This window comes from Zalophus californianus, chromosome 17 (genome assembly GCF_009762305.2).
Source record: "Zalophus californianus isolate mZalCal1 chromosome 17, mZalCal1.pri.v2, whole genome shotgun sequence".
Lineage (NCBI taxonomy): Eukaryota > Metazoa > Chordata > Mammalia > Carnivora > Otariidae > Zalophus > Zalophus californianus.
This window is the reverse complement of record NC_045611.1, coordinates 41,765,241-41,777,045: the sequence shown is the minus strand read 5'-3', so window position 1 is coordinate 41,777,045 and position 11,805 is coordinate 41,765,241. Positions and strand designations below refer to the sequence as shown.

The 11,805-nt window shown below is 59.4% G+C and overlaps 1 protein-coding gene across 1 annotated transcript; it reads left to right on the top strand.

Moving 5' to 3' along the window:
• The first annotated feature begins 1,754 nt into the window (after positions 1–1,754).
• CEBPA (CCAAT enhancer binding protein alpha) lies at positions 1,755–5,750 on the top strand. Its single transcript, XM_027620269.2, has one exon. It carries the CDS (start codon positions 3,249–3,251, stop codon positions 4,317–4,319), a length of 1,071 nt encoding a protein of 356 aa, XP_027476070.1. The 5' UTR covers positions 1,755–3,248; the 3' UTR covers positions 4,320–5,750.
• Positions 5,751–11,805: the final 6,055 nt, after the last annotated feature.

Below are 11,805 nucleotides of genomic sequence, written 5' to 3'. Positions count from 1 at the left end.
TCTGTCCTTACCAGGAGCGGCCTTGGCCATGAACCCAGCCCTGTCTGTGGATCCAGTCTTATCTAGGCCGCTCCCCAGCAATCCCTGCACTCCAGCCCGCCACACATCTTGTCCTTTGTTACCAGAACATGCCATGCCCTCGCAGCCTCTCCACCTTTGCACCTGCCGTTCTGTCTGCCCATCCTTCCAGCAAATTCCTGCTCATCCTTCAAGGCGCAGCTCAAAGGTCTACTCCTGCATGAAGCCCTCTCTAACCCACCTGTCTTAGCTCAGGCTGCCATCACCAACTACCACAGGCAGGGGGGCTTAACCAACGGACGTTAATTTTCTCACAGTTCTGGAGGCTGGAAGTCTGGAATCAGGGCGCCAGCGTGGTCAGGTTCTGGTGGGAGCTCTCTTCCTGGCTTACACACTCTGCCTTCTCTCTGGCCTCACATGGCAGAGGGAGGAAGGGAGGCAGTGGGGGACAGAGAGGGAGAGAGAAATACCTCCTTCTTTTCCTCTTCTTATAAGGCCATGACTCCTATCAGATTAGGACCCCAACCTTATGACCTCCTAAAAACCACATCTCAGAATACAGTCATACTGTATGAATGAATTTGGGGGGGCACAGTTTAGCCCAGGGTACCTCCCCAGACAAATGTGGTTGCTGCCTCCCCTCAGAGCCCCATATTCACCAGGGGAGGGCGTCCCTTTCTTAGACCACCCCTATTCCTCAACCCCATTTGTGTCTCCTGAACTAAGGGACCGAGTGCTCTCTGCCCCGTCCCATCCCCTGCTCTTTTGGGGTCACCCCCTCTGTGGGAAGGCCACTGTCTTCTAGCAGACTTTGTGTGCTGACCTGTTCGTCTCCCCCCCCCCCCCCCCCGTGCCCAGAGCCCTGAGAGGGCAAGGCCCCCTCTCATCTGTGGGCATTGAGCCGGCCTCATGGGGAGAATTCTAGTTCCACTGTGGGAGGACCCGGGGCTGCTGGGTGTGGGCCCCACTTGTGCTTCTGCCCACCCCCACCCCCACACTCCCTTGTTATGGAAGCCTTATTCCTCCCCAGCCCCAGAGCCTCTACAGTGTCCTCCCAGCCTAAGAGGAGACATTCTTGCTGCCTGTCCTGGCAACAGCAGCCCTGGGGGGGGGGGGGGTGCAGACCAGGTGTGCATGCGAGGCACGGGACACCTTCAGGACCCTCTGCTTTCTTAATACCCTGCCACGGGCCGTTAGTTTTTGCATCACAGGAAAAAAAAATGAAAATTCCACTGAGCGTTTATGGGTTTCCCTCCAGGTCCCCACGGGGGCATGGTGCAGAAATGGGTCCTGCCTCTGGCCCAGAGAGCGGCTCTGGGCGCACAAAGGTTATTTATTTAATATATTTACTTTTACTCCCAGGCCAAAAGCTTAAAATATCTCGCGTATGAGCTCTGGACCAATAATAATAATAATAATAATAATAATAATAATAATAATAATAAGGAAGCAGTTGGGCCATTAATCATTGAGAATATGTTGAATAGGAACTTGATTAAAGCACAGTATGTGTTCCCCAGACGAAGTTGCTTCTTTACAGTGACCACAGTGGAAGCCTGGCCTCCCGGGGCCGGCCGTGCCTTTGCGGGGCGCCTCCTCCAGGGCTCCCGGGCGGGCTCTGGCGCCTTGCCAGGCTTGGGAAGGCCGCGGGCCGGGAGGGGGTCTTGACCTGCGCAGCCCGGCTTTTCTCAAGCAGGCACACCTCCCACCGGCACCCAGGCGGTGTCGGGCTTCAGCGCACAAAGTCGTAAGGGGCGGTGGGGACGACCTGCGGTCCCGGGAGGCCCCACGGGAGCCGGCGGCGGCCCCCCGCCCCCACCCGCGATCCCGGGAATAGAACCGCGAGGCGCCACGTGGCTGGGGAGACGCGCTGCCTGAAACCCCTTCCCCCGGCGGCAGTGAATGCGGAGGCGGCGGCCAGGGGGCACCCGGGCCTGGCCACCTTGTTCCCCAAGATCCCGGGAACCACGCGCGCTTCGAACCATCGGCAGAGTTCTCCCAGTAGGTGCTCGGATTCTGGGACGCCCCGGCTCCCTTGGCAACCCCGTTCCTACCAGAATGGGCGGGGAGTGGGGGGAGACAGTGGATCCTGGTCCGGTTGACTGCCAACCCCGCTTTGGGATCGCCGTCCCGAGTCAAGTTCGCCCCCTCCCTCTATGCGCCCCACCTCGCCCCGGTACCCCAGCCCTGGAATCCAGCTGGGCCCGTCCCGCAGGAAAGAATTGGCGGCCCAGGGCCGGATAGCAGCGCCAGCCCCGCGCGCCTAGCAACCCTAGCGCTACGGCTAGGAGAAGTAATCAAAAAGAAAAAGTTTTCCAGCCCAAGCGGACTGACCGGCAGGGTGCTCCAGGCTCCCCGGCCTCAGCCGCCTCCCATTCCCTCCGCTCCTCGCGGGGTCCTAGCGCCCGGCGGTGCAGAGCCCGTGGGACCCCAAAGGACTGTGAGAGGCGGAGCGGGGGAGAGGTACTTCTGCGAGGAATCGGTGGGGTCGCCTGGAGATCAGAGATAAAGACGCAAAATCACCGCGCTCCAGGACGCTTCCCTCGGCCTCTCCGTGCAGCTGTGTGCGCTGGGCCACACGTCCCAAACTGTTCCCTGCCTCCCACCCCCGGCTCCGGCCCCTTCTCCACGCCGCCGCCTAGCAGAGACGCGGCTCCCGAACAGGACTAGTTCTAGCTTTTAAAGCGAGTCCGCGCCGCAGTAGCTCAGAGACCAAGACTGGCCCTCCACCAGCCTCCCGCCACCTCGCCCCCTCCCGGCCCCGCCCCGCCCCGCGCAGCGTCTGGGTGCTCCCGGACTCCCCGACCGTTGGCTGGAAGTGGGTGCCTCGGGGAAGCTAGAGGAGGGGGCCCAGTCACCGACCACGTGTGTGCGGGGGCGACAGCTCGGCCCAGGATGGGGCATCGCGCGCGCGTCCGGGTCCCGCTGGCGGGGCAGGGGGTTAGTGGGCGTTGCGCCGGGGCCTCCCGGCCCGCGCCGCACTCCTGCCCCACTCACCACCCCCTCCGGGAGGCAGGCGCTAAGACCCAGGAGGCGCCGCTCCGCCGTCGGACTCTAAAGGGCGACGCCCCCGGTATAAATGCGGGGCCCGCGCGGGCCTGGCCATTCGCGACCGGGAGCTGCGCGGGCGCGAAGGAGTCGGGGCTCCGGGTGGGCGGTGGAAGCATTGGCGCCCCGCGCAGGCTGGAGGCCGCCGAGGCTCGCCATGCCGGGAGGACTGTAGCTCCCCCATGGAGTCGGCCGACTTCTACGAGGCGGAGCCGCGGCCCCCGATGAGCAGCCACCTCCAGAGTCCCCCGCACGCGCCCAGCAGCGCCGCCTTCGGCTTTCCCCGGGGCGCGGGCTCCGCGCAACCCCCCGCCCCACCTGCCGCCCCGGAGCCGCTGGGCGGCATCTGCGAACACGAGACGTCCATCGACATCAGCGCCTACATCGACCCGGCCGCCTTCAACGACGAGTTCCTGGCCGACCTGTTCCAGCACAGCCGGCAGCAGGAGAAGGCCAAGGCGGCTGCGGCCCCCGCAGGAGCCGGCGGCGGCGACTTTGACTACACGGGCGCCCCCGGGGGCCCCGGCGGCGCCGTGATGCCCGGAGGGGCGCACGGGCCCCCTCCTGGCTACGGCTGCGCGGCGGCCGGCTACCTGGACGGCAGGCTGGAGCCCCTGTACGAGCGCGTCGGGGCGCCGGCGCTGCGGCCGCTGGTGATCAAGCAGGAGCCGCGCGAGGAGGACGAGGCGAAGCAGCTGGCGCTGGCCGGCCTCTTCCCCTACCAGCCGCCGCCGCCGCCGCCCCCGCCGCACCCGCACCCGCACCCGCCGCCCGCGCACCTGGCCGCCCCGCACCTGCAGTTCCAGATCGCGCACTGCGGCCAGACCACCATGCACCTGCAGCCCGGCCACCCCACGCCGCCGCCCACGCCCGTGCCCAGCCCTCACGCAGCGCCGGCTCTCGGCCCCGCTGGCTTGCCAGGCCCTGGCGGCGCGCTCAAGGGGCTAGCCGCTGCGCACCCCGACCTCCGCGCGGGCGGCGGCGGCGCGGGCAAAGTCAAGAAGTCGGTGGACAAGAACAGCAACGAGTACCGGGTGCGGCGCGAGCGCAACAACATCGCCGTGCGCAAGAGCCGGGACAAGGCCAAGCAGCGCAACGTGGAGACACAGCAGAAGGTGCTGGAGCTGACCAGTGACAATGACCGCCTGCGCAAGCGGGTGGAACAGCTGAGCCGCGAACTGGACACGCTGCGGGGTATCTTCCGCCAGCTGCCCGAGAGCTCCCTGGTCAAGGCCATGGGCAACTGCGCGTGAGGCGCGGGGCGGCGGGACCGCCCTGGGCCGGCCGCCGGCTGCGACCCAGGGAGTGGTTTCGGGTCTCCGGATCTCAAGACTGGCCCAGCGGCGCAAGCCGGGACTAGGAGATTCCGGTGCCGCCAGAAAGCCTGGCCTGCCGCGCGTGCCCCTTGCCTTCCTCTGCGCCAGATTCGGTGCGTTTAAGATGAGGGATCAGGCGATGGTTTCTCCCTGCAGGAGAGAAGTGCCGTGGGGCTGAGCCGGGAGTCCTGGCAACTCTAGTATTAAGGAATAACCTTGTGCCTTGGAAACGCAAACTCACCGCTCCGATTCCTACCGAGTAGGGGGAGCAAATATGTGCCTTGTCATTTTATCTGGAGGGTTCCTGCCTCATTCCTGAGGCTGCAGGCCCCCAGGAGAGAAGGCAATGTGCAGGCCCATGGCAGGAGGAAGGTTCAGGGAGCAGAGATCCCGACAAGCCAGCCTTAGCCGCTCCTCCATCGCCTGTCCTTGGAAGGGAGGAAATACAGGGACTTGGAAGGTTGTTCCCCCAGTTCTACACGAAGGTGGAGGGTCCCTAGTTCCTTGCCTCTAATCTCCCAGCCTGCAACAGGCTGGGCTTCCCTGGGCAGAACTCACTTAGATGGGGGTCACCAGGTGACCGGTGGGAGCCCCCTGCCCCCAGTCAGACCAGAAAGCTAGGACATGGGTTAGCTCTCCGGACATGTGTTCATGGGAGTGGCGGCCTGGTGGCGCAGGGAAACCTAGAGCTCTGGTCGGGGGTGGAGGTGGGGGGGGGGTGAAGGGACCCTGGGACCATCAGCCTTGTACTGTATGTTGCCAGCATTGCCATACAAACATGAAGCACAATCTGTCCATCCCAGAGGGACCGAAGTTATGAGAAGCTTTCCAAATATTTTGCTTTATCAGCCGATATCAACACTTGTATCTGGCCTCTCTGTGTCCCAGCGGTGCCTTGTGCAATGTGAATGCGCACGTCTATGTTAAACCACCATTTTATTTGGTTTTTGTTTTGTTTTGGTTTTGCTCAGATACTTGCCAAAATGAGACTCTTTGTCAGCAGCTGCAGGGAGGGTCTGCGGCTCTCTTTCCTTTTGGTTTTTGGGGATTGCTTTTGCTCCCAGGGGAACCAAAGAGGTGAGGTGGGCTTCCTCTTTCCCTGGGGGGGGGGCTGGGGGGGCTGTGGGCCTCGGTGCCCTCCGGCCTGGGCCGCCCGCAGGCCTGTCCCCCCAGAGGCCCTGGCTCCTGGTCTGGAAGGGAGGCGGCCTCCAGCCAGCATGCACAGATCGCTGGGGCTGGGAGCAGGGAAGGACAGCTTGGTTCTCTCCTTTGGGGAGAACGTAGAGTTTCATGCTAGATGTTTTATGTATTATATCTATAATATAAACATATCAAAGTAAATTTTGGTGTCTTTTTAAAACCAGAAAAGCTACTTCCAGTGTTTTCTGTGGGCCAGGTCACATTTGTAAATAATCACTGCGTATTCTCTGGCTGAGATCCCGACTTTCATTAGCTCTCCCATCCTGAGCCCCTCTTTACATTAAGGGGGTGACTTCTCCCAACCAAGGCAAATAAATGGCAGAAGGAGGGCAGGCTCCAAGCTGAGAAAGCCCAAAGCCTGAAGAGAGAGTCTCCCGGGGGGCGAGTTTGAGGGGGGTTCACAGGGCCTTGGTGTGGCCTCTCCTGGGCCCCTGGGAGGGACAGAGGGACTCAGGGAAGGACACCTCTGCCTGACCTTGCCACAGGCTCTCTGGGACTTGAACAGGCCTGGCTGGTGGCTCCAGGCTCCGGGGGTCCTTCGGCCACGTTTGCGTCTAGATCACTCACAACGCTAGCTCTGTGGCAGCCTTGCTCATACCCGTCCTGCCTTCCCCACCAGCAGGACCCTGGGAGGGCAGGGCGAGGCCTCAAGCAGGAGGCCCCTTGGCCCCTCCCCACTTGCTCTGGGTTGTGTGGCTGTAGCCTACCCCAGCAGGGCCCCCAAGGGCAGCCTGAAGGCAGAGCACCCCTCCGCCCCACCTTCCATACCTGCCCTGCCCCAGCCAACCAGCCGGAAGGGGACCCGCAGTGAGTGTGTGGTCCTTCACCCACACCACCTGGCAAAGAGCCAGCGCCAGCACACACTCTCCCCACTGTGCCCACCCTGGACCACGTCCCCCACTCAGACGCCTGCCCTAGGAGGACAGGCACCCCGGCGCCCCCTTAGCCGCAGCGATAGCCAACCAGAGGGGCCCACACTCACGCCTGATAGAACCAGGCCTGGCAGGAAGTAGCACAGGAGGCTGGCTGGGCTTTCAGAGTTGACTCTCGCTGAGGGTAAAAGGCAGACACTCTTCGCCTTCTATTTTCACCCCCGGAGAATTCACTGGAGCAGCTTACCATGTATGCCAATGTGGGCTGGGACAGTTTCAAGAAATTACACACAACCCTTCGACCCTGAAAGCTTTAGTTTTACCTGCCCAGTGTGGTTAACAGGGGTGCCTTGCCCCCCTTCGCACCCTGGCCCCCGCCCCCTCTGTCCTGTGTCTTGCCGCCTCCCTGCCCATGGCCGCTCTTGGCCGAGGAAAGGCCATGAGCCCAGTGTGGAGGCGGCTGCCTGCCCCACCACCCTGGGAACCAAAGAGGCAGAGCCCCACCGCCTGCCTAAGGCCTAGGGCAGGCCACAGCTTGCTAGGCCCCAGCAAACCCTCTCTGAGTTCAGTGCTAATTCCAGTTTTTCTTGTTTGAGGGGGCCAAACCTCAGCCTCCCCCTTTGCCCCCAGAACAGATCCCAGGGTGAGCAGGGGAGGGCCTCCCCTGCTGCCTGCCCTCCTCCCTCCCCCCTCCCACGGCCTCATCTCCCGGGTTTCCTCTTGCAAAGCTGTCAGCCTACTAAGGGGCACCCCTCCTACTGTAGACCCTGAGGTCCAAGGCAGACTTTGTTGGGGCCAAGACAGATCCGACCAAAGCCAACTCTAGGGAAGGTATAGGGCCAGTGGGGGCCCCCAGGGGACAGAGCAATCGGCCAAGGGGAGGGGGCAGTGTGGAGCGAACCGACCAGGCATGTGCTCTGTGCCTGGCCAGAGGGGCCCCCGGGGAAGAGCTGCTCCTTGCCACCCACTGCTTCCTGCAGGGCCCCCATGGTTCCCCTCCTGACTGCAGCCTTTGTGAAGAACCACTCCAAGAGCCTGGCACTGAACACACCCCAAGTATTTATTGGATGCCTACTGGGTGCCAGGGCCTGTGCCAAGGATGGGTCACTCAGCTGGAGACAAACAGACTTGGCTCCTACTCTCCGGAGCTCACAGTCTTGTGGTCCCAAGATGTATTTTAAGGGTGACAAGTGCAATAAAGGGAAGCTCAAAGTGTGTATACACGCCACCAGGGAAGGCTTCCTGGAGGCAGCGGTCTGATCCAAGACCTGGTCATGGACCCAGTCCAACATGCCTGGATGCCTCTGCCTTGTACTCTCTCAGGAGAGGTAGCAGGGACCTCACCCCCTCGGTGGCCCACCTGAGCCTGGTGGCCCCTGAGATCAGTGCTGTTCAGAGGAGCCAGCCTCCAGGGAAGAAGCAAAGGTGAAACGGAGAGAGGGAAGTTCTCCTTTGCTGCCAGATGCCGCCTGATGGTTTAGCACTGTCACGGATGTCACCCTTATCTCCTGGATCTCCTGGGAATTTGTGAACGTGGGGTTTGGCCCTGACACCTGTGATGAGCCACTGGGACTGGTGAGGAGTGTCTGCCCCTCCCAGGTCTCCCGCCCCCTCCTTCCCAGGCAGGAACCTGCCAGGCCTCCTCCAGAAGCTGCTGATTTCATGGGAGGAGAGGGGGCTGTGGGGGAGAGAAAGGGAAGCCGGTCAAGGGAGAGCAGAAACCCTGACCTTGCTCATCCATGAGGCCTGTCCTTCCAGGCACCCACGGCCCTTCTGCAGACACGGGGTAGGGTCCTTGCCTGGACGGTGGCTCTGTCCCATCTGTTTATTTCCTATACTGGTGGGTGGGGAAGGCCTTTCTCGTCTTTTCCTTAAATAGAATTAAACCACCAGCACCTTTGAAAGATCTTTCTTGTCTCTGTGAAAGATGATACTATCGCTCTTCTCTTGATGCCCCCCCCCACTTCTCCCCTCCCCCAGCCCCTCTCTGTGCATGGAGCATTTGACGTAAGCAGAGACATAGGAAAGATACCAATTCACTATCAAAGCATCCTAGCCCCATCCCAGAGCAATTAAAAAGCCAGATGGAATCTCTGGGAAAACGGCATTAATAACGCGAACAATCTGTGCAGGCCGGCAGGGACCCAGGAGCTGCAGGCGGGGGCAGGGGGGAGGCTGGGATGCAGGAGCGTGAGCTCGCACCAGTGCTTCAGCCACGCTGTGGCCAGCCCAGGATGGGGCCATCTCAGGGGGATGCCTAGATCTGGCCATAGCTGGGCTCTCCCTGCCAGCCCCCTGCAAGGCCCGCTGTGCATCCTGAATCCCGGTCGCTGCAGATGGAGCCAGACAAATGTGGAACCCATTACTCATGCAGCCACAGCCTCAGCCAGCCCCATTCTGGCACCCAAGAGCTTTGCTTCCCTTCACTTTTGTTTTTATTTATTATTTTTCTAGCCTTCTGGCCCCACCCACTAGGAACAGGACTCCCCACGCGATAGCTTCCAAAGATCCCCTTTCTCTTCCTTCGCTGTGCCCAAGCCCACCGCCTTGCTGGGGAACAGCAGAAGATGGTGTTGGCACCCCATGGGGCCTGAACCCTAGAGGTCCCCCATTGACTGCAGAGTGGGTGGGCACTCAGAGCAAGGAGATCAGCTGGGCTCTCAGAAGCAGACATGATTGCTAGGGGAGCAGGGCACGGGGGTTCACACTGCCTGGCTGCCCCTCAGGGGCCCCCAGGGGCTGGACAAAGACTACAGAAAAAGGATCTGCTATTGCTCTGAAGCCCTCTCTAGGCAGAGCCAAGAAGTAGGACCCTTTTATTTTTCTTTAGGGAATGGAAGTAGTCCTATTTTGTTTTGTTTTGTTTTGTTTTGTTTTTTGTTTTGTTTTGTTTTATTTTATTTTATTTTATTTTATTTTATTTTATTTTATTTATTTTATTTTATTTTATTTTATTTTATTTTATTTTCTTCAGACCATGGTTGGAGGCCCACCTGAGGCCAGCTGAAAGATAAATAGTTTTCTTATAGCGATCAAGTTGGAATAGAAAGTGTTTTTTTTAAAACATCCTTTGTGCTTTTTATGTACCCAGAGAGCCACTTTCTGACCTTCATCTTCCCTGTCCCCACCCTCCACCTTCACCCTCACCCTCTCTGGAAACTGTTCTCCCCAAGGTCACCATGAACTCCTGGAGCCAAATGACGTGACCTTGCCTGGGATCCTGCCTTTCTTGGCTTCCTGCTGAATTTGGCCTGTGTCTGGCCCACGGCAGGCCTTCAACACATGTGTCTGAATGCATGGCTCTCTCTGCAACTCCTCTCTCTCCTTGCTTAAGAAACATCCTCACTCCCTCCTTTCCACGCAAGGGTCCACTGGGTTGGCCTGAGATCCTCCCGAGGGGCTCGAGGGACCAGGGTTCAGCATTACGGGAGTAACGAAAGGCCTAAGAAAGGTAGCCTATCTGGTTCTAGATAATCCTCAACACCTCTGTGTGATTCGTTTAGCACCAGAAGCAGGGGCTAGCCAGGCCCCAGGAGATGGTCAGCTCCATAGGGTGTATCTCTCCTCTTAGCCCCACTCTAGGATGACTGGCAAAGTCAATACTGAGGGACCAAGAACAGGATCACCAGTGGCCCAACAAGGTGGCCTAGGGCCAGGGCATGTCACCCAGTGATCCAGACAGGGCCTCAAGGAAGCCATCACAGCCTGTCCCAAGCCTTCTAGATCTGATGGTATTTCTGCACCTTGGCAAGTAGCCGCCAACCTCTCACCAGAAAGAAAGCCTCTCCTCCCTGAGCAGCCTTTGTCCCTTCCCTGCCCAGCCACGGAGGCCTCAGGGAGCACCCCCTACCTCCCTCCCAAGCCAGCTGGAGCACTCTCCTGGTGCCCTCCAGGCCCCGAGCTGGTGAGGAAACACGCTGATTATGGCAGTCCCTCTCTCGGGTCCGTTGGGCAATGGTCTCGGCTGGACGTGCGGCATAACCCTTGCCCAGAGAGCAAGGTGGTGCCAGAGGTGTCGGCCTGCCCCCAGAGAGATGCTGTGACCTTCAGTGTCAGGTTCGGACCCGTCTGAAGTAGCCTCCCGGAGTGATTTACAATTTGCAAACACGTTTTATTTGATTCCTCAGTTTTGCTAGAGCAATTACAGTGACTAAGCATGACAAATCACTCCCATCACGGTGTCTACTCGCTGTTAGGAAATGTGTTTGCTTCACTATTTTGCCTGGTGCGGCAACATTTTAAAAATAGACTCATTCACTGTACTTGAAGGCAATTTGTTCCAAATTTTCCCACTAATTTGATTTTAATCTGATATTTAAAATTCGTGTGACCACATTCCCACTGATTTATAGGGAATAAGCCCTACCTGGCAGCAGTTTAATTGGCCTTAACCCAGAAGTCCACCGGACAAAGGATTTATCCCAGAACAATTTGAAGACACTGGTGTCAGCGATGCTTAAATGTACATCTAAGTCAGCGTATGGCAAGTGCCACTGGCCTGGGGCCACAAACAGCGAGTGTGGGCTGAGGGCCTCTGCCACTCTCCTGCAGGACCCTGGCACATAGTAGGCCAACAGTCCTTGCTGAGCAGATTCATGGAGCCCAGATGTCCTGGCCTGGTGCGTGCCTGACCAATGCACAGTCGGGTTCTGGGGGAAAGCCCTCTGTTACTAGAAGTTTCCTCTTTCTCCCATCCCATGATCAGGTTGGGTCTTGGGAGGAGGGCCCTGCAGCTCCGGCACAAGCTGAGTCCTGGCTTTGCCTGCTCCTGACAGTGTGGCCCTCACCGCGGCTCTTGATTTCTCAGAGCTTCTGTCTCCTTTTAGGCAAAATGTGTGCAAAACCAGCACCCCCGTCAGTCATCCAGTTGTTGTGAAAGGTAAACAGGCAGAGCTTGTGAGACACTTGGCTCAAGGTAATGAGATTACTGTGTGTTAGGGCAGGAGCAAGGTGGGTGGGGGAAGGCACACCTCGGTGCCTGAAAAGCCCCGTGGAAGGAGACAGTCGTCGGAATAATTAGGGCAAAATCCTTGCACCCGGAGTAACCAAGTTCCTGAAGTCATTTTGATCTTGCTTCGATTCCCCCCCCCCCCCCCCCCCCCCGCCAAGGGATGCCTTTTATTTGCTTAGAAGGCGCTTAATGAGATTCTCCCAGGCACAGAGCCCTCCTGCCTGTGACCTTGCAGGCTGAGCACGGTGGTCAAGCTCTCCTTCACGGAGAGCACTGGAACCAGCAAGGGTGTCACGGGAGAAGATTCTTGATCCAAGGGCAGAATCTTCAGTGATGACTTCTGGTCATTGAGAGTGTTCTCACTGGGGCATCAGCCTCCCCAAATCCTGAAAGACCACCG